At 37.6% G+C, this 23,352-nt stretch overlaps 2 protein-coding genes and 1 long non-coding RNA gene across 7 annotated transcripts in view; 1 reads left to right on the top strand and 2 right to left on the bottom strand.

Moving 5' to 3' along the window:
• Positions 1–13,356, bottom strand: part of LOC114530689 — a 70,948-nt gene extending 57,592 nt beyond the window's left edge. The window contains exons 1-12 of one of the 5 annotated variants that reach the window (XR_003687781.1): positions 12,948–13,356; positions 11,627–11,755; positions 10,964–11,091; positions 10,277–10,341; positions 10,062–10,161; positions 3,842–4,001; positions 2,316–2,471; positions 1,803–1,985; positions 1,408–1,545; positions 1,129–1,239; positions 789–856; positions 26–69 (exon numbers count right to left, since the gene is read on the bottom strand). Coding sequence is in view for 4 of the 5 variants with exons in the window: in XM_028552297.1 (XP_028408098.1) it covers positions 845–856; positions 1,129–1,239; positions 1,408–1,545; positions 1,803–1,985; positions 2,316–2,471; positions 3,842–3,991 (750 nt within the window). In the remaining variant the exon portion in view is untranslated. The other 4 variants (XM_028552297.1, XM_028552296.1, XM_028552299.1 and 1 more) reach the window with 4 other exon arrangements.
• Positions 13,357–14,121: 765 nt separating this feature from the next.
• On the top strand, positions 14,122–23,019 carry LOC114530692. The gene is made up of 5 exons (XR_003687784.1): positions 14,122–14,216; positions 15,173–15,413; positions 15,501–15,680; positions 17,473–17,643; positions 22,745–23,019. It is a non-coding gene; the product is annotated as an uncharacterized LOC114530692 (long non-coding RNA).
• Positions 17,669–20,099, bottom strand: LOC114530688 (cytochrome P450 27C1-like). Its single transcript, XM_028552295.1, has one exon. It carries the CDS (start codon positions 20,033–20,035, stop codon positions 18,773–18,775), a length of 1,263 nt encoding a protein of 420 aa, XP_028408096.1. The 5' UTR covers positions 20,036–20,099; the 3' UTR covers positions 17,669–18,772.
• Positions 23,020–23,352: the final 333 nt, after the last annotated feature.

Genomic DNA, 23,352 nt, shown 5'->3' on the forward strand with positions numbered 1-23,352 from the left:
GCTCTAGTAAATCGATAACCTAACGGGAAAATTGCAAAATTACGTCCTGCGGCGACGAAACTTCATTGTCTGTAAGAAATTTCAAAACAAAAAACTGAAGTACTACAAAATTTTCACCCGCTTTTTTCTTTCAATTGGAACATGTCCGTTTTCACGGAGAATGAACAACCAGAATTCTGTTTCTACAATCGTTTACTGGGGCTTTACAGTGAGAATCAGCCAGTTATTGCTCTTAAAAGATAGGGCGAGGTGAAAACCAACATTTAACATTAAACGCAGACAAATATAGGCGTTTCCCTTCAAGACATGCATTCATTTATTGCGAGTCGTGTGAAGGTCATGTGGGTTTTCGTGGGGCGCGGGAAAAAATTTACACGTTGGAGCCCAGGGTTAGCCTGCGCGCGCGTTCACACTACGGTGTAAAGTTGTCACCGGTGGAGGCAATCCCCCCAATCGAAAAAAAAGCGAAAATTTAGTTGCATCGAAAATTCCGCTAATGTGATCTCCATGATAAAAGTTGGGTGGTGCAAATAAGCTTTTTTATTGGCGTTTTTATCCTTACAAGATCAGCATCTCATGAAACTAGTCATCGAAATAACCAAGTAATCTGTTTAACCAGAATAACTTTACATACTTCATCACTGAAATATATAATATTCATAAAGTATTTCCAACACAATAATTTCAAAATATGATACTGCAAAAATTCAACGCGCAATTTCTGCGCGGTTTTAAACCACTCTAAATTCTGCATGTTGATTTTATTAAAGAACCTTAACGACTCTTACATGCAATGTGCCTTGAATTCAGAGGAATGTTTAACAGAAGAGAACGCAAAGATAGACTATGGATCCACCTTAAATTAGAAACAAAATATATAGTTGTTATGGTTTCTTTTATATTTGAGGTACCATGCATGGTATGGAGACATACAACCATCATGGATATTCGTAGTGTGGATCTTCAAAACTTTCCCAATCTTGAATTTAATAGTGCTTTTTAAATTATTTTGGGTAATCAAGTGAAAATTAAAGCAAGGTAAACAATAAAACCACTTATTCGTTGCGTATTTAAAATGGGTCAGGTATGTTTTAGGCAAACGTATTCTATAAAATAGAGTCGTTGTACCTGCAGAGAATAATGAAATTGGTTTGAGAGATCATTGCCTTGGTAAAAATCCTCCACCAGGCTCATTTTCTTGTCCTTTTTCCTATTTTGAAGAGCGTTTTTTGACACATCCTGGTAAGAGATAACGATTGCTTATATTTTAGATTAAACAGCATGGACGAGTAACCCGCAATCCTGGAGATTTTGGTCTGGCTACGCCATGGCGTCACACATAAAGATGCTGCCAAAAATGTGAAATTTAAAACACGACACACTTCAAAACTATAGATCAATAAGTACCTCTTGAGCATTTTCTTCAGTTTTCTGTTTATTCTGCGATTTCAAAGACTTTTTCTGTTGATATTTTTCATCATATTCTGCAGCTAATCTATCATATTCTTTTGTCACTCCATTCAAGAACGTATTTATTTTCCTAACCTGAAAGAAAGAATGGTAATAATTAAGAAACGCAACTAGCGATAATTATGTTAAATTATGAACATGCTGGCCTGGTTCATAAATAAATTGGTTAAAATTAAGTTAGATTTTGTATACTATAGGTTATATGTATTGATAAATGCACAATTTCAATTTTTTAGATAGCAAATGCATGCATGCTGAAAATTGTTTTTTCAATTATTGAGTGAATATGACAGTCATATAAGAAAAACAATCTTTTAATGTTACGGGCTTACCATTTTTACCTTTATCGTGAGCAGGACTGTAAAAATAAGATGAAGGATAACAACAATTCCTCCGAGAATACACAAAGAAACTGTATCGAATTTGTCTTGATTTTCCGCCGAGACCTTTCCTCCAATGGTGTTAAGAATGGCTATAACACACTGGATTACCATACAGCTTATCACATATTGATCCTAAAAACGCATGATCAATCGATTATAGGCGCATGCATTGAATATACTTTTTATATAAAGGCCATTTCAAAGCCTTTTAGCATCAAATGTGGTATAAAAACTGCCTAAAATAGACAAAACACGTCTCGACATTTCGACCTGAGGGCCTTCGTCAAAAGAGTTAGTATGAATTCGAAACATGCTTAGGATAGAACGTTAAGTATCATGGCTTATCACATATTGATCCTGAAAATGCATGATCAATCGATTATAGGCGCCTGCATGCATTGAAAATACTTTTTACATAAAGCCTTAAAGCCCATGCTTAGGATACAACGTTAAGTATCATACCAAGTATGTTAAATAGCTGACATTAGGAAGACTCTGGGCTACAACAAACTTGAATGCGACCGATGTTAGAAGCAAAGTTAAAGTTACACCAAGTCTTTCTTCCGGTGAAGTGATGTCAACAGCGAAGGAACAAAACGTCAGTGCCATGATAAGGCTCTAGATGTTGAAAGTGATATTATATTGATCATTACACTACTGATATACTGCCAAAAATGCCTAATTTTACTATAATTCGGTTATAAACATAAATTAAAAAGATATTTTTGAAGGACTCGTTAGTAATCCCAACTATGGTAGTTAACGTCTGATGATATGAATCACATGATCTAGGTGATATGAAATGGTGGGAATGGACCGGGAAACCATTGCACTGTAGGTAAACTGGAACGCCAACTCCTGACAAACATCTCTATATTAGCTTGAATTATGAGCTAAAAACGCCAGACGTTGGGCTGTTTATCAAAACAAGGCTACTGAAAAGTTTTATGTGGAAATTTCAAGACTTATAATAACTTCACAGGAATTATATAAAAAAACCAAAAACAATTACCAACCAGGAAATAACCGGAAATTTTTCAAATATTTTTTAGATATTTCCCTTTAAGCTAGAGTTTCGAGGTTTCTATACGGAATAGAACTTTTTAATAGCTTTAATTTCATGTACGGCTCAATATTTGGCGTCAAGTATTTCAGCTCATCACTCAGGAAAAGTAAAAAACATGCACTGGCTTCAATTTTCCTTCCTGAATTATCGTTCCAGTTTGTTACAGTTCAATGGCTGAAACTACTTATATCTCTTGAGTATACTTCGGATGTACATTTCGGATGGTATAGTTCTTAGTTCTTATATAACTAACCATGATCACAAAATTCAGACTAGTTTTATACTGAGTAACTCAGTCAAATACTGCAGATCGAATTTCTGTTTCGAAAACCCTCCGCAACGCTGATCGCCTCCTAAATTATGAAAACGACATCACCTGGATACTAAAATGATCACTACACTCCATGTATGTCTTTACAGCAATTAAAACTTCATGGTCCAAATGTATGGTTGCTCAGTGAGACTCATCGAATATCAACTGATTGATCGAAGGCGTTGCTTTACCTCGTACTGAGATAAACCAAAATTTAATAGTTTTAAAAACTTAATAATAATAATACCGTCATATTTTTGTGGATAATTGGACTTGCATCTTTGAGCTTAGCTATATGCTTGAAAAGACTTAGAAGACGAGCCTCAATTTTATTTCCATGAATAGTATTTAGTAGTAGAACATTTAGTAAATAGTTCACCATTTCCTGTTTTTCATTCCACGTATTTCTCCAGAAAAAACAGGGCGAGCTGGAAGCTTAATTTGGGGGGGGGTGTATATTCATTAATTCATCTTACGCCCGCCTGATTTCTTTTGTACGGTATTGTTCCTGCGGTAGATAAACATGAATATATGAATATACCCCCCTCCCAAATTAAACGGTCTAGCTACGGCCCTGAGAAGAAAGCTATGTCTGATTTGGGCACCTACCACAATTAGCGCAACATTCCACGTGTAGAAGTTAGGTTTTCTCTTGACATGGCACGTGATTGAATAATGTGGGTATCTCTTGTGCGAGCCGGCATGGTGTTGGTTTGATTCAACTCTACCAGCCACCGCATGAGAACAGAGCGCGTCCATTCGTGACAATCTATTCAAGTGTGGAACAGTTTTGGAGTCATAAACTGCACGTGAGAAAAACAACTAAACAGATGTCAAAAATATGCGCCATTCGCGTGAAGCCAGTGTCACATTTAGTATGACAATTTATGTAAATATGACTGTACAGTTTAATATGTAAATTAATTAGCATTAGGATATATAAGGGATTGTTTTGATAAGTCATGGCATATATATATACTTTGACATTGGGAAATTAAAACGTATTTTACATGGTGTCAGGTGTGGGATTATGGATAGCTTTCATAAGCCGAGTTCTTTAAGTTTCGAAGGAAATACATCAGAAAATTGGAGACGATTTAAGCAGCAGTATCAGATATATTTGGTCGCGTCGGGAAGCGAAGACAAAGACGACACAATTAAAATAGCCATATTGTTGAATTTTGCCGGCGAAGATGCTATAGAAGTTTTTAATACTTTCGAGTTTGTTGCTGGCGATGAAAAAAAATTGGATAAGGTTATCGAGAAGTTTGAAAGGTATTGTAACCCCAGAAAAAATGTTGTATTCGAGAGATATCAGTTTTGGAAAATTACACAGAGAGATTCAGAGACGGTTGACCAATTTGTCACAAGATTAAAGAACAAAGTAAAATCGTGCGAATATACATCGGTTGACGATATGGTAAGGGACAAGTTTGTGTTGTTACAAGACGTAGCTGTGAAAGAAAGGTTATTACGAGAAGAGAAACTAACACTGGAAAAAGCTATAAGTATGGCGAGAGCAGCCGAAGCGTCGAAGGAACAGATTAAAGTCATGAATGTTAGGGGGCAATCAAGCGAAGCAAATCAGTCGGTAGATGTTCTTCGATATGGTGCTAATCAAGGAAAAGAGCAGACAGGCGGCCGCCGTGAAAAAAACAAAGTCCGAAAAGTGTGGATTCTGTGGTATGGTTCACGCATCAAGGTCTTGTCCGGCGTTTGGCAAAACTTGTAATTATTGTAAGAAGACGGGACATTTTGAGCGTGTGTGTCGAGCGAAGCAACGACAACGTGACTATAGACCAAGAGAAATGAATGTTGTAGGGGAATTCAAAGACGGCGAAGTTAGTGATGATGATTTATTGACATTTTCAGTAGAATCAAATAATGAAGGCGGCTCAAAGAATGACTGGCATGTCGTGCTTAAGTTGGGAAGAATGGATTTGAATTTCAAATTAGATACAGGGGCAGATTGTAATGTGATTTCGCAATCATCGTTTGAGCAATTGTCATTAACAAATACAAGGATTGTTAAAAGCAAAAGCAAGTTGAAGATGTTCGATGGCCGTAAGATAAATCCGAAAGGCAAAGTCAGTTTAGAGTGCGAGTATAAAGGCAAATTTACTGTGTTAGACTTTGTACTAGTTGAGCAAGATCTACCATCGATTTTAGGATTGAAATCCTGTTTAGAGCTCGGATTGGTAAAGCGAGTTTATAGTTTGGAAATGGATCCACCGAAGATCGAAACAGAATTCAGTGACGTTTTCGAAGGTCTGGGAGAGATTAAAGATGTTCAGTACCAGATTAAGATTGATTCATTGTCTAATCCAGTGGTGCATCCTCCTCGAAGAGTTCCTATGGCACTTCGAAAGCCACTAGAAGAAGAGTTGCGTCGAATGGAGAAGTTGGGGGTGATTGAGAAAAAGAATGAACCCACCGCTTGGGTACATAGCCTAGTCATCGCCAGAAAAGCAACAACAAAATTAGAGTCTGCATGGAATCCTAGTGATTTAAATAAAGTGATTATGCGAGAGCATTTTCCTATGCAGACTGTTGAAGAGGTCGTCAGCAGAATGCCCAATGCCAAGGTGTTTAGTGTTCTTGATGCGAATCATGGTTTCTGGCAGGTTAAATTGGCCAATGAAAGCAGTGACTTAGCCACTTTTAATACTCCATTTGGACGGTATAGTTATAAACGCTTGCCGTTTGGAATAGCTTCGGCTCCGGAAGTATTTCAGAGTATTATGTCGGACATGTTTTCAGATATAGAAGGAGTTGAAGTTATCGTGGACGATTTAGTAGTCTGGGGAGAAGACGTAATGAAACATGACGAACGACTTCGTATGGTTTTAGAACGCTGTCGTGATAAAAACCTTAAGTTGAATCCAGAGAAGTGTAGATTTCGCGTTCCTGAAGTAAGTTATGTTGGCCATGTTTTGAGTTCAGATGGACTGAAACCAGACCCCCGGAAAATTGAAGTGATTAAAGAGATGCCGCGGCCCACAAATAGTGAAGAGTTGAAGAGATTTTTGGGCATGGTTACGTATGTCGCCAAGTTTATTCCAAATATGGCACAGATAACAGCTCCGTTGCGTCAGTTGCTGGAGAAAAATGTTGAATGGTTTTGGGAACAAGAGCAAGAAAAAGCGTTTACAACTTTAAAGGCAGCAATTATCGATCCACCAATCCTCAAATTCTTTGATCAGAAAGAACCTGTGTGCTTGTCGGTTGATGCCAGCTCGAAAGGTATGGGTGCAGTGCTTCTTCAGAATGATCGTCCAGTAGCGTATGCGTCGAAAGCGTTAACTTCATGTCAGCAGAACTACTCACAGATTGAAAAAGAAATGCTTGCAATAGTTTATGGTTGTGAGCATTTCCATCAATACCTATATGGGCAACGCGAGGTTCTCGTGGAAACTGACCATAAACCGTTAGAGGCAATAATGAAGAAACCCATCCATCAAGCTCCTCTTAGATTGCAGAAAATGATACTCAGAATTAAACCTTATGCGATTAAAGTGAAATATACTCCAGGTAGTCAGTTATTGATAGCAGATGCTCTTTCTAGATCTCAGATGCCCGTACAGATAAACGATCCAGATCCAGATGAATTCGAGGTCAATGTTTTGGAATCGGGTCAGATTTCTGAGACTATGTTTGAGAAGTTGGTTGAGGAGACCAAGAAGGATGTTGAACTTCAGCAGTTGCATAGAGTAGTTATGGATGGTTGGCCGCAGACAAAGCCTGAAACGCCCATAGAAATTCGATCTTATTGGAGTTACAGAGATGAAATAAGCAGTTATGATGGTTTGATGTTTAAAGGAGATCGTGTAATTGTTCCACATGTTCTTAGATCAGAAATGTTGGATCGTATACATGCAGCTCATTTGGGAATCGAGAAGTGTAAAGCACGGGCGAGAGGTTCAGTATTCTGGCCTGGAATGAATAGTGCAATTGATGTAATGGTTTCAGAGTGTAGAACATGTTTACAATTTCAGCGAAGGAATCAGAGAGAGCCGTTGATGCCGCAGGAAATTCCAGAGAGGCCGTGGTCAACCGTTGCAGCGGACATATTTTATTATAAAGGAAGAGATTATTTATTGGTAGTTGATTATTTCTCGAAGTATCCTGAAGTGACAAGGATAAATCACAAGAGTAGTGAAGCAGTCATTTTAGCAATGAAAGAAATGTTTGCCCGTCATGGGATTCCAGAAAAGATTATAGCCGATAATATGCCTTTTAACAGCCTTAGATTTAAAGACTTTGCTAGAGAGTGGGAAATTGAGGTTGTGACAAGCAGCCCGCACTATCCGCGCTCGAATGGACTTGTGGAAAGAAATGTTCAGACAATTAAACTTCTGTTGAAAAAATCAAATGATTCGAAACAAGATGCATTTTTAGCTTTGTTGGAGTTTCGTAATTCTCCAATTAGTGGTATGGAACAATCGCCTGCAGAACTGTTGATGAGTAGAAAGCTGAGAGCTAAGTTACCAATTCCGAAGCATCTTCTTAAGCCGAAGTCACAGCCAGTTGAGGATGTTCGCCAGAGATTGAGAGTACGTCAGTTGCGTCAGAAAACAGCATACGATCGGGGAACGAAACAGTTATCCAGTTTACAGCCAAAAGAGTCGGTGAGAGTTCGACAGGGAGGTGTATGGAATCCGGCTGTGGTCATTGAACAACATAAATCACCTCGTTCGTATATTGTGGCAACTTCAAATGGAACGCAGTTACGTAGAAATCGCCATCATCTAATGCCAACTAACGAACCACCAATGACCATTACACCACCAATGGAACCTGTCAGTGAAGAAGAATGTTGTCCAGTTATAGCCCCAACTATTGAACGTTTACCAGTTGTTTCTCCAGTTATATCCCCGAGTACAGAAATAGAGGAAGACGGAGTACGACCACCTTTGAGAAGAAGTACAAGAATTCGAAGAGCACCATCCCGATTGATTGAAAACATTTAGCTAAGTATATTTGAGTTTGAATTTAGTAGAAATAGGACGTATTAAATTTAGTTCAGGTTTGAACATCATTTATAATACTGGTAATATAATTTAGGAACTATGTATGATTATTGTGAAAAAAACTGAAAAAACGGGAGATGTCACATTTAGTATGACAATTTATGTAAATATGACTGTACAGTTTAATATGTAAATTAATTAGCATTAGGATATATAAGGGATTGTTTTGATAAGTCATGGCATATATATATACTTTGATATTGGGAAATTAAAACGTATTTTACAGCCAGTGTAGGCAGTTTCTCAAAAAGTGAAATAAAATTTAGTGTGGTAATACGCAAGGCTACCTGACTAAAGGTTTTTGTTCTAAAGCTCAGGGGCCGGTTGTTCAAAAGCAGGTTAAATTTAACCCTGGGTTAGTGCTAAACCTGGGTTAAAATCCTTAACCTTAGGTTAGCTAAACCTGGGTTAAAATTGTGTTGTTCAAAGCAGGGTTAGCGGTAGGGTTAGTTAACTCAGGGTTAAAATATTTAACCTAAGATTAAATGTATTTTAAGGACTATAATGGATATAAGAACGTTCTCGATTGGTCAATAAACGAGCGTCAAAACTTTACCCGACAAGGATATATTGTCAGTCGAAAGATTATATGCCGTGAGGGCAGGGTCGCAGGGACGTTGTTTTGAACAGCAATTTCCGTGCAAAGAATTTTGGAAAGATTCGAAATGAAAGGCTATTTTGTATGATAAACAATGTCGATGTGAAATAAAATTAAGGAAATTATAAACAATCTATTTTAAAATTTCAGACATTCTTTGATTATTCAAAATTCAGAAACAAACGTAGCCTTACCACTTGCTGCCAATCAAAAGAATCGAATTTTGGCATCCGAAAAACATCCGAAACAAATATTTCGATTACGATGTTTCAATTTGTACGGTTGTATTCATTTATCGTGCATGTATTGCATTGAAGCGAAGATAAATAAATCAATACATCAGCTGAAACCGAACGAAGTCAAACTTAAATAATTCTTTGCTGTCGAAATGATTCCTAAAACCTTTCAAAAGTGTTTAATTCATGACGAATTATACGTGTTTACGTGTTTCAGCTCCTTATTCATCCATTTTGAATCGAAGTTAACCCAGGGTTAGAAAGTTAACCCACCTAGCTAGCAGGGTCAATTTTTTTATCAATTTTAACCCAGGGTTAACGCTAACCGAGCTTTGTGCAACGCAAATCAACCAAGGTTTAAAATTTAACCCTGGGTTAGGCATTTTTAACCCTGGGTTAGCGTTAACCGGCTTTTGAACAACCGGCCCCAGCAGTGGCGTAGCCAGTAACGATAATTGGGGGGGCGAATATTCATATATTCATGTTAACAGACTGTAAAGACAATTGATTTGAAAAGAAATTAATCCTGCGTATCACGAATATATGAATATGTGCCCCCCCCCCCCAATTATCGTGCTGGCTACGCCACTGAAGCTCAGGTAGTCGAGACTTCTAAAAGTCCAGTTTGGAGATTTAAATTCTGAACGGATGAGGTTCAGCAGTAGAATCGTATGAGAGCGATACCGGGACCATTTAAGATGTTACCAGTATCCTTTCTGTTCCACTGATGACAAATTATGATCTACGACAGTGTCACGTCAATAGACCTTTTCAGCTTGCATTCAAATCAACCCATTTCAGATGTTTTGACCATGGAATAACCAATAAAACTTAACCATTTCAGACCATGTGACTTGAAATGGGTATTTTAGTTAATTTGCATACAAGGTGAAAAGGTCTATGCGTCTTTTTTCCTGCCTTGTACATTATTTTTGCCCATTACCCATTCAAATTTTCCCCATTACCTGCGAATGTCCGTAACACAACACTATCTTTCATTTCATTACTTTTTTCTAGCGACAGAATAGATTCTGGCCAGTCTGAGTCCAACTGTATTGTCAAGTTCTGCATTGTGAAAGAAATCACACATGGCACTAGGTGTTATGTAAACTACTTTTTCGACTGAAGATTTTATTAATTCTAAGGGTGTATTATCGTATCAGTGGCTTCGGTTATATACCTGGTAATCAAATGAAAAATCATCCAACTCGAAGATTTCCTTGAAAGTCCCAGCGACATAAATCGCTTGATTAAAAACAAAATGAACATCGAATGATTAGGTAAATTTGATTTCCTGTATCAACTACAATTGTACAAAATCGTATTCTTAGAAATAGATTTTCTAATCGATGGTGAAAATTTAATAACAGAAAACGAGCCAAAATAGTCCTTTGAACTTCGCCTTACTCCGCGAACATGCCATACCTCGTACAACGTAGTTTAGTTGTGTTTTTTGTAGCTGATTTTCATTGAGAAAGTAATCTTTTGGACAAGAAACTCCAAACAAGACATTAACGAAAAAGATAACAAAAAAACCCTTTATCATATGCGCCTGTATTCAAAAAGCTCACTCGCACTCCTTGAGCGTGACATACAAATTTTATTTTTACTGATCAATGAGAAAGTTCTTTCCTAATCATTGGAAACATTCACGGTAAAACACTGCATCAAGCTCGCTCTTATTCGAATGGGAATACCTTTATGGAAACGCTATGAGAAAATTATGATCGCCCGCTCAATGGGTTTGAGTATGAGTAAGCTTTTAGAATACAAACGATAGCATGTTATTGATCGATCCAAACACGCGTATCTTAATTGTTGCATTAAAAGATCAAATAAACTGAGTAAAATGCAAAAGATTTCATACACAGGTTCACTTTTGGGATGTTATCTTCTGGGTTCATATTTCAATTTATGTTTCTTTTCCAGTCTCTCCACGGTCAGTTGATTTTTGAAATTAATCCTTGGATCCCATTGTTCATTCCACACGACATCCTTGAGAACAATAAAAAATCTTCATTTAGTGCTACATTGTCGTGGTGATGTCAAGGTGGTTGATGTATTTGAGTAATGCTATCGGTGCAATGAATTCAATTAAGAATAAAGACAAATTTTCACCCGTGCTATTCCAATCGGTGAACTAACTTGTTGTCACTTACAACCAAATGAAAACCAGCGCTTTCAGAATTAGTCGAAATATTTATTTTGTTATATTGAAATCAGTCATTCAGTCACGACTAATTACGAATATAAAAGACAACCATTTGAAGTCTATTTGAATTCCACGCTTGGTTTTTAAGCGCGAAGTCGCGGTGGTGTGGATAATTTCTATCCAACCAGGATTCAGATTACCTGACCGTCTTCACACAATTCAATATTTATTCATGATTTACCAGTGGCTGGCGGCATTAATAACTAGTATAATATCGCCTAACTTACACAGAGTAAACACATGCACTAATTAAAGTAGGTAGATAAACACCTTGCATGTGAAATCCTATTTCAATTTATAACTCAAATTTACAACTACCTCTCGACTCATTCCCTTCAAACGCGGTTCCCTCCATTCCAAGAACAAAATAAAGTACAAATAAAACTGCTGATTCACATTATCTATGTCACCAACAGTCTGAATGTTAATCCGTACTGAGATATTCACCTATAGAAAGATGGAATATGCAACCTTTTTTAGTGCAATTTCTCTTCTCCACACAGACTATAGACTATCCTGCCTGTTTACTGGGTAAATAACCAGCGTTATCCGGCAAATTTCAACAATTGTTATAAGAATGCATTCGCCTGCTTTTTCATGCAAGGCTGTCAACAGGTTTTGCTACAAAGCTCTGTGTTGTACAACAAACTTGTTAGCAACAAATTGTTCTCTAGCACTTGGTTGCTAATCGCTTATTAGCATTCTTATACAAAAATAAATAAGCTGACATGATCGAGGTTTTATACCGATATACACGAGTATTCAGGGTTATTGCACATTTGAAGACTGTTTATACGGTGAGTTTAAAGTTAATGCGTGCGGCATATACGCTTGCAGAGGAAGGAAAAGTATAATCTTATAAAGGATATTCTCGCTGCTCAAAAAATAGTATGTGTATATAAGAACATATTTGAGGTTGGAAGGTAAATATGAAGTCGCAACTGAAGAGTGGAGAAGTTATTAGGAATTCGGCCGTTTCATATAATTATATATATAAAAACCGTGAGGCATGGCTGTGATGGAAAGCTGTGTAGACGGCCAAAAATTGATCAGGTTGTCGCATCAGGAGTGAACAATGATGTGCTGCACCCTGCCTGGGAACAGTATTGTTAACAATGTTGTTGAAGCTTGTTGAATCATCAATGTTGATGCAATGTTGTTGTAACAAGTTGCAACAACATTGATGTTTGACGAGTCAACAAGCTTCAACAACATTGTTAACAATACTGTTCACATGCAGGGTGCAGCGCAACATTGTTCACTCCTGTTTTTAACAACTTGCATCAACAAGATGATTTTTACGCGTGTAACCGAACGAAACATTTACAATAAAAAAAACGTGGTGTTTCCCTAAGGCCAAGCCATAATATTTGTATTTACTTAAGCAAGTTGTATATCACGCCGAGAGTATATAATTATAGCAACTGAAGACGCCAAGCTCCATTTATACAGGCTTAACCTTCGGTTCCCAATTTTGTTCTTATCTAACGGCCTAATTCATAGTTTACCAAATGATCAAATGTATACTCTATAGTCTATACTCTAGTTTATGGTCGGTGATAATGTTTGGTCGTCGTCGAATTGTAAACACTCCTAGCACAAAGGCTTTTGTATGGTCTGGCGGCCAGCATATACATACCTTGTCTTCTCGCTGAACGTGCCATATCTCCTGTGGAGCAGCCCTGGTGTTATTCTCAACCTTCTCTAAGATTTGCTCAAGTCGATCCAATCTTTTAAGCGTTTCTTGAAGCACAGCAGAGTCCATTTCGTCTCGACATACCCGTTTCCAAACGACCTATTGAGTAATGTCGCTAGATGTAGTTACAAGCGAGGCCGGAAATTAGAGTAGAGCGGAACAAGATAACGAGTGTATACACACGCTTTGAAATACTTCTAGCAAAAATTACTTCGTGGTTCAAAATACATATCATGTAATTGCAAACATACAATATGCTTTATCGATATGTATTCATATTTAGTATTTTGTTCCTGTGGCAACGTTATTATTGTAATGTTGCCGACTAGGCTGTTGACGACGTGCAGATAATTTGAAAAATATTACGGAAATTTGAATTATATGCTTAAATTGGCGCCATTGGACAATGGACAAGCGTTTATATCCTTCTTGCCGCTTTAAGGGTAGTGCTTGAATAAAACAGTCTTAAAAGAACAGTCAAAGACTCTTAAAACCTTGCGATTTAGCTAGCTGCAATGTATAAGCAAAATTTGATTTTTAGGTATACTTTAGAATTTAGTAAATTTATCTCTTGTTTTTCGCTAGGAAACTGTAAGACCCTTCTGAAATGCCGGACAGGCCAAATTCGCTACAGCTACTAGAATCCGAGTACGTTGCATTTTGTTGTCTTTGAATGACTAACTACGTTTTTGCCATCCTAAATGGCAGAGGGCTATAAAAACGAATTATGTCTATTAACGACATTACAAAGGCTAAATTCGTTAGATTAATATCTATACGCAGTTTGTGATAAGAACGAACGTATAACTTTCCTCAAACACTTTGCGATTGTGTAGTTGTTACTTATGTCGTAGGAATTTAGTATTGCGGAGCCGTTTATTTCTATTTGATTCTGAATTTAATTAATAAATTCAAAGGTCCAGATTGAGATTTCTATTAAAACCTTCCCGTTTCACCCAATGTACAAATCTGTTCGGAGTTCGGTTCCCAACAGTTCAACAGTACTGGTTCCCACGATGACGTCATGATTTTTTAGGATAGCTTGTGACGTCATCTATTTTCCCCACTGACTGGTCATATTGTGGGCTCACTTGGAGCGACCACGTGTGATGTGTGTTGCAAATTTTGTAAATAGACTGTTTATTTTTTATTTTTGAAAATCGTCAAGCGAAAATTGAAGGAAAGTAGCAATTTATGAAATTTAGCAACAAGGTATGGATAAACATTTCATTTGCATGGAACCGTTTTTGAAACAGTCGGAGTTCGATGATTTTTGTCTAAATCATAGAGGCTAGTAGACCACATCAAATAAAATGAGTCAATCCCGAGGGTATCCTGAATCCTGATGAATCAGAATGCATGTTTTTATTCATCTGCATGATCATATGTGAACTCCGTGCCTAAAGGGAAAGAACTTGTGCAGACACAGTGCAGTGTATGTGATAGACTGATACATTACAATCAAATGTAAGGAATATTGCGCCAGTTATATAGTTAGGGTCAAGGTGAAGATGATGTCTTTTAAGTCCTTATGTGCTATTTACCTGTGAAGTGATGTTCAAATTGGATACCACTGCTACCCTATGGTGACCTATGATGTTACTGGTTAACCTGATTAACATATTGTATTTAATTGAGCCAATGCCCTGCCGATGATGGTAGTTATGGTAGTGAACTTGATTATAACAAAGCTGAATTTGACTATTTGTTGAGCCGCCTATGCCTATCTTAGCATTATGCTGTGTCTAATGCCAAATGGGTTAATATGTTTGCATTTTATTCCTTAGCTTTGGGAATTATATGATTAATATCATAGTAATAATTGATGTTTGTTTACATTTGCAATTTTCATATTAGTTAATCTGATAGACTTAATGCATTTCATTTGTTCATGGCTCCTAGAAGATAGCTACAGTCATAGACATACTTGCATGCTGTAGCTATTCAGATAAGCCAATTCCTAAATGCAGATTAACGAATGAGTCTTACTGGTCATTGCTTTTCGCTGGTATGTTATACATGAGCTTCATGAATTTATGAGCACCAGCCCCAAAATGGCGATAAATAGTTCCAACTGTAAACATACTAGTGCAAAGTATGATGGTTTAGACTCATTCTTTAATTGCCAACAGAAGCATTTGACACAATGGACCTTTATATTATTGCAGGCTGCCAAAGAAGATGAGGTTAAGCCTGCATTTCATTATACTCTGACAACAAAGAAAGCTTGTATTGACCCCCTACTTTTGAGGAACTGAACTCATTGAAGGAGACTGAAAGCTTGTTTCATTCCAGCCTGTTTCACATGCAGATAAATGAACTGCTTGCTGAGGTTTAAGCTAGAGCAGACATTGCACCTTTTGAATGAATTGTTAACATCAATCATTGCCGGATGGAGAACAACAGGATGTGAGTCAACCTCATTACCAATGCAAAAACAATTAAAATTCTCTTTTCTATAATGGGTAACAAATATCAAATCAATTGTGTTTTCAGATCAGTGATCTGAGTTGGATGGCAAAGAATGGTAGTATTCCACTTTTTTCCTTGCCTGGTCCAATAAAAGGAAAGTTCATCTTTAAGAAACTGGAATCTGTAAATGTTATTGGCGGTTACCAACTTGGAACTTTGTGTATACAATATATCAAAATCAACCTGGCAGTCCAGTTACCCAAGGTATATATAATACAGTGGCTGTAAGACTTGTACTGATGACTGAAGTTCTCATTTAGTGCAAACTAGCTGTCTGTCTAAAGGTGCTTTTACACTATGCAACTTTCCTTGCAACTTGCAATGAAATTCTACTCCTGAGGCATCTAAAATTAATTGACAAATACAAACATTTCTTAAGGCCCATTTACACTACACAACTTTTGCTTACAACTGTTGCATGCAACCTGCCTACAACACGACTTGCTCATGATCCACACTTGTACAACTTTGAATTTACAATCACCAGGAGTTGTATAGAATTTCGCGGATTTTGTCTCGCAAAGGACTGGTGTTGAGGACAAAACAAACATGGATGATATTCCTAAAAGAGTTGTTGTTTGCACAGCTATCACTGCGATTATAAAAAGGCGAAAAAAAACTTAAAAAACATTTTGAAGTTATAAGTTAACATGTATTGTAACCAAGTGTAGCCCCAGAAAGGAGCATATTTGTGCACAATACGCCACTTTTTTACCATATTTGGCTACAACAGTCGTGGAGTTTTAAAACATGTTTCAAAATCGTACAACTTTTTTCGTGTTGCACGCAGTTGTCGTAAGCGTATTGTGGGCTTGATTTACACTGTGCAAGTCGTGTTGTAGGCAGGTTGCATGCGACAGTTGTAAGCAAAAGTTGTGTAGTGTAAATGGGCCTTTACACTCTTTACAAATTAACATCCCTCAAAATTAGAATTGCATTGCAAGTTGCAAGGAAAGTTGCATAGTGTAAAAGCACCTTAAGAAGGTGATTGCCTGATTGATATTTAAATTATAAATGAAGGAAATAGACCTTTTTTTGCCATATTAGCTAGTTAACAGCTACAACCTCAACCAACCTGAGCTCAGCTTAGGTATAGGTAAATGTTAGGCTGGTAAACTTTAAGATCTCCAGTTTGACCCTAATGCAGTAATTATTAGCATTTGGGGGTTTGGTAATTCAGTACCTATACAGTTCCATGGGCAGCCCAAATTTGCCTGACAATTTATACAGGAGAATGTTTTCGGAAGTTTATAAAGATATAATAAGATACATTATTATTTATTTAAAAGAATTCACAGTCTGTGATTGGCTAATAGCCATGTGTTAAATCGTCATATCCAACGTGTGACGTCATAACGTGTGATACGACTTTTTTTAGTGTGATAAATAGTCATATTATATCTCAACTGTAAATCATCCAATCAGAAAGCTCGATTTGTACCACGTGATCAGTAAATTAATCATGGAGTTCCATCGAATTTTTTCACATTATGCTATAAAAGTCGAGTTTGCGTGTACCACGCGTGGATGCCTCGCACACGACTCGAGGTTGTCAACAATTTCAAAATGGAGGCAAAAGAAGCCATTTCACCCAGCTTCTGCGCTTCCCTTGGGGGTAATATTTCGTCGAATTCCCCTCGTTCCAGGTCTATAAATGATAAGTATCCCACGTTTGACGTCACACGAATGGCGAAGACATCAACACAATAGCTTCCTTTAAGTGAAAGGTTCGGCAACTTTACGGCAAGGAATACATGTTCGTTCTTTTAAATAAATAATAAAACATTTATTGAATTCGGTTTTCACATGATATGAAGAATTATCAAATCTCAGTTTGTCAAATCTCGGCTTGATAATTCTTCATATCATGTTCAACCTCATTCAATAATTGCTAATTATTACACCCTATATGTAAATTGAAAAATTTATGAAAATATTTCATGTACAATTGTAATTTCCAACACCATTTACTACTGCAATAATTCTTCATATATAGGGCTTAATTCACAGTAAAGACCATCTTTATCTACGCTATGACTACAAAAGAGATATATATTTGGCAACACCTTCTTCATTTATCAAAAAGAGCAAGCTCTTCAAGAGTGTTGCATTTGCCTGTCACAACGGAGAGTATAATTGAAACCTATTCTTTTATTGAGACCAAAAGGTAATTATGAAAATTTTAAAAGGTTGTAAAAAAAGTCATATATTGGGTTAGAACTATACTTCCAGTTTACTAGGCATTAGTCAAGATCAAAATTAAACGAAGCATGGAATATGACTTTGAGGTATTAAAAGTATATATATAAGAAGATCATGGCAGTGGTGTAGTCGTCCTAACAATAGCATTTTCCTGCTTTGTTTCTTATTAAAGACTTGTATTTTTCAAGGCTTCAAAGTAATCTTGGAGGACCGGGCTCGTATAATCCCCCCTTAAAACCACCAAGGAGTAGATATATAATGCCTCAATTCATAATATGTTGAGTTTTCATCATAATTGATAGCGTTTTGATGACAAAATCTCCCATAATGGCATAGGCACCCCGGTGAATGCGGCTACGTCGTAACTGCTATCTTATCTATGATATAATGGTCTGTTATATCATTGATTACTTGTTATGTGCCGGAGTCAGTTGCAACAGGTCAAAATAATGAAGAACCTTTCTTTTGATGGTTTTTAAAGGGTCTTACGTAATTTGGGTAGATCAATTACGATTTTGTGGCGCTTCACTCGATGTAGCGTAAAAAACTCAATTCAAGCCAGGAACAGTTGAGAAAAATTAGTCAACTGGCGGTCCTCCTGCAGGAATTGAACCTCTGGCTTAAGAGGATTCCACTCGAAATTAAGACCCTTTAAAACCTTTAGAATTTACCTACATCGAGTGAAGTGCCACAAAATCGTAATCAGTGAAAGAAATCGAAATCTTGGGCGGCAAGACTTTAATCAACTGGCTACCATTAACCCCCAGACCATTACGAATGTTTTTCTTAGATCACGGGCAAAATTGGTAGCCCCAGTGCTCTACAAACTCACTTGCATTCTACGTTTGTTTACTCAACTTTAATTTGCCATCAAAAATGGCGAAAGACTACAAATATGAACTACAAATGGGAGGTTAGAACCCTTTTACATTTAATCTGGCCCACTTCCCTTTCCTATAGGCACCTACACCTTGGAAGCTTAACTGCGTCAGTTACAAGCCAAAATAGAGGGATATTTTCATAATTGAAAAAGTGTGTGATTATGCGATTAATATGACAATCCTAGATATTGTTTAAAGCGTCATCAGAGTTTTCTATCTTCGTTTAAACCTGAGCCGGATTGGTGTATCTGGTCTCATTATTCCGCCTATAAAACTTCTTTTCACCTCTTTTTCATCAGCGTATTCCAGACGGTAGCTGAGTAATATTTTGCTTACCAAAGTGTAGATAGTGGATTCGGCTACCCGCTTACCTAGACACATTCTTACGCCATGACCGAATGGCAACGAGCTGAAAGGGTTTATCTTGTGTTTCTTTTCCGTTACATCGTCCCGCATCCATCGCTCCGGTTCAAATTTCTTCGCATCTTCACCATGACAATCCTTATTGACTGATAGCAGATGATTCTGGATTAATACATTCACACCTGCTGGGATGTGATATCCATGAAGCTCGATGTCTTTGTCAAACGCACGGGGAACCACGGAAGCGGTTGGGTATATGCGTTGCGATTCTTTCAGAGCTGCTTTGAGATACAATGGAATCTTGTCAGCTGAGATTTCCTCGTCCGGACCAAGGGAAGACGCTAATTCCTGGTAGAGTCTTTCCTGGATTTCCTGATGCTGGGCCAGTTGATAGAGAAGCCAAAGACAGGTAGTGCTTGTAGTTTCAATCCCGCCAGCCATTAATCCACTGATCACCCACACGATCTCGTGCGGTGTTTTCCCCTGAGATGAAAGGTATTGATGAAACGTTTGTTTTTGTCTTATGTCCGTTTTGGCTTGCTCTCCGCTCGTCCCAAACCTATCGTAAATCGCCAAATAGGTCTTGTGCATTGTAAGTAAACTGGTCTTAAATGTATCACCAGCTCTTGTGTATTTATGAAATGGACCACTGTGGAGAATCTTGGTCAGACTGCTCAACATTTTCATGGCTGCTTCAGTAAACTCGACTGCTATAGGATCCGGAGGGTGATCGTAGAAACCAAGACGATGATTAAACAAAAACGCGGAGGTTGATTCAATGGACCAAAACGTTAATTCATCTTCAAAATTTCTTACTGTCTCGTCATGTTCGCTGAGGTGGTTTAATCGCTTCATAAAGTCATTCGCAACGCTGTTCAGCAGAGGGAATTGCTTCTTCACCTCCTTCGGGCGTAAAAGTCGAGGAGATACCAGAGCCCGATGTGGTTGCCATTCGTCGTAATTGTTTGACGTAATCTTAAAACTTTCACCGTCTTCAGAAATTTCGTCTATAATCTCGTTAACCGCTTCAAGGCCAGGTCGCATCTGAAATCTCTGGTCGGTACGAAGGACTTTCTCCACCGTCCTGGCATCGGCTATGTTTACACATCGCATACCCAGTAGTTGCTCTTTGTATATCGGGCCGAATTTTTCAAAACGTTTTGATACGATTTCAAAATGTGAGCCTTGGCCAAGTGCGTAGCCCAGAATGTTTCGGATTGTTCCGTTCGGGCCAGGTATTGAAGAGAACGGCAACACTTCGCTTTGCTTCGATCCAGCAACGGCAGATGAACTTCGGAACAAGATGGTAAGAGATGATCTCAGAACCCGTTGGGAGAAAAGAAATTTGGGCAAGGTTAGGAACGCCATTGCTACAGTGTTTTGTTCAAGGAGGTTTTATTTCTTTGTGTAATATACACATTAATTCCCTTTGATTTCCTGAGAATTCCTTCAACGGTATGTTTATCCTTATATGTAGCCCCGAGCTAGGGCCAAATTCCAACACCAAGCGTGGTGTAACTATTTGATAATTAACATTGATTATTGAAATATGATGCTACTGGTGGTGGTGTTTTTTTTAAGCTTGTTAGAATAGTTTGAGATATTCGTTAAGATTTAAGTCCCATTTTTTAGGAGAGAACACGGGCCGTGCAAAATTAGTGTAATATATATGCGTTCAATCATGCATTAATTTATAAGTATATCATTACTTATATTATATAGACCCTTGTTACAATGTCCCGCATTCGCATGGTCACACGACGTGAGTTTGAGTTTGACTTGTTTTAGGGTATCTCTTTCCTAAAATATTTTTATAAATTGGCAGATCATGTTTTGAAGCAATCATGGTATCATACGTTTGGGGATAAAACTCGCTTTGACATGGCAAATTTTGATGTCGTGAACGTGCGAATAATATCGTTTATTATGTATTCAAATTTTATTTTCGTCCGGGATTAGTGGAATTGGTGGTGTTTCAAGTGAGGTGGTGTTTGACGTCAAAAGCGATGATATAAGAAAGATCTTTATCCAGTTTATCGGTCTTATTTTTCGAAAATATAAAAATTGTATATATATCAAATGATATATTGGTATTGATATTTGCAATTATATTGATGTTTAGAGCAGAGGCACTTGCCGTAAAGTTTCTTTAATATATTTTAATTGAAAATGCACGTTTTATAAACGGAATATGCTGCATTTTAAAGAACGGGCATGGATTTTTCAATTGAGAATCACTGCATTTTTGGTCTTTCGCATTGAATATCGTTCAAATTTATCCCCAAGCCGGTGCGGAGCACCGTGCGAGGGTACTTATACCGCCCGGAGATTAGGAATTATACACCCGGAATCCGGGAGAACATAGCGGAATCCAAAGTTGTTTGGTACATCGGTTACAATTTTTGTGCGATGAGCAGTTGAGCACACGCTCAAAACTGCTCATGAGCAGATGCTCACATGCTAAATGAGATCTTTCAGACCCACTGGAAATTCTTGGCGATAAAATTAAACTGAGGTGGGGAAGAAAGAAAATTTCCGACATGTAATAACGATTTTAAACGTTTATATTTGTCTTGCAATTAGTTACAGCAAAAAATTAATTTCTTCTACATCGTTTTAATCGCTTTTTGTTCGTTTGCCATGGTTTCCTTCGGTAAAACATTGGACTATAAGTTTAAATTCTAATCATGATCATCGTCATCATCAGCACTGTCTTTATTTTCTTCATCGTCTTCAATCTCGTGGTCGTTTAAAAGCCTTTTAATAAGAAATTTTCTCTTATCAACTTTCTTTTCTTATCCGAGGCGCTTGAAATAGATATTTTCTTATTATTTCTTAATGCTAGGCATAACATTCAAGTATAAGCTTTCTCTCTAGCGGAGTGCTAATCGAAAACTCTGTTTATAGGGTTTTCTTTCATTTTTTCGAAAGCTGTATTACTTCTTTGTTTTGCTTTTTCTATTAACGATATCCGGGGATCCATTTCTTCTTCAGATTTTGAGGCAGTCGCCGTCGAACTTCCAGACTGCTGTGTGGGGAGGTTGTCGAGATATCGTCTGAAAAATCCCTTTCTTGACTGTATGAGTCTGTTTGAGACATGCTTCCTTCTTGTTCTCGTAGTGGACAGTGTTCCCGTTCGTGTCTGCGTTGATTGTAACCGCGGCTGAAGTATCTTCCGCAAAATTGGCAGGTCATTCCCTTAGCACGAGACGTGTGGAAATGCCTTGTTATCGAGCAGTAATATTAATGCAGTTTTATGAGCAAACAAGACGCCTACTAAGCGTTATATGATCGCGTCGTTCACAGCGGTGTAGCCAGCCCAGCTATGCAAATTTTGTGTCGTAAATGTTCTGAATAATAAAAATGAACAATATACCGAAGTATAGTCGCATGTTGAAAGCAGGAGAAACACACAACAGCCCATTTTGAAACTGCTTGAAATCCTTAAGTGTAGGCTTACTCTGCTCGGCGTGTGCAGTTAGTTGTATGTGTAATGAGTGTAAAGATAAAGATAGCATTTTGATCGCTTTATTGAAGGTGAAACGAAATATTCCCAAAGTGAATACAACACGTGATATAACTAGCAACTTACCTGTGCGCAGGTTCCCGATTAGGGTGATATGGCCTGAAGCTAGCGACGCTGGGGGTCGACCCGAGAGGAAAAAAATAATAAAAAAAAAAGCCGAAACTATAGATCGCTGTCGCTACGCGATGCGATCAATGAGTATGTTCTCATAAGTAGTTATGAGCATGTGCTCATATCTGAGAACATGATCAGTCTGCTGCGACATTGCTTTCTAAATTGAATAATATTTATTATAGGAGTTTGGGCCTGAAAAATCTCAACGAACCGGGCAAAAGGAGACTTTGAAGAAGTTAAAGGAGTTTTATATATTTATGTTGAAAGAAGACATCGACATCGTGTTGAAATTGAGGTAACAGTTGAAGATACTCCCCAACCGAGAATATGGGATGCGATTGAAAACTTTGACACATCACTTTTAGACAAAAAACCTAATCTGGATGTAAAACGAGAACAATAATGATCCAATTTTATTAACTGAATGTAGACGGAACATTACACTTTAATAGCGTATAGTAATAAACCTAATTAAAAAATGTCAATTTGGTCTCATTGTCCTCGCTCAGTGATTATTAACCCAGTTAGAGAGATAACTTAAAACGGCCTGGTAGTCAAAAAGGCCTGAAGTTTGCTTCAAATCCATCAGAAAATCATGGGTTGCTTCGTGCTCTCTCTTGAAGTTCTCAAAATGTTCAGCTGCGTACTCTTTATAATCCAATTTCATCACACGGATAGCCTCAATAGATTCTTTGCAAAGTATTCCGGACATCCGGACAATGGCCTCCAAACCATGATCCAACCTTTTCCCGACAACATTATACACTCGTTTCTCCTCTGACTGGGGCTA

The sequence above is a fragment of the Dendronephthya gigantea genome, unplaced genomic scaffold, assembly GCF_004324835.1.
Source record: "Dendronephthya gigantea isolate DGI-Jeju-01 unplaced genomic scaffold, DenGig_1.0 000065F, whole genome shotgun sequence".
Taxonomy (NCBI): domain Eukaryota; kingdom Metazoa; phylum Cnidaria; class Anthozoa; order Malacalcyonacea; family Nephtheidae; genus Dendronephthya; species Dendronephthya gigantea.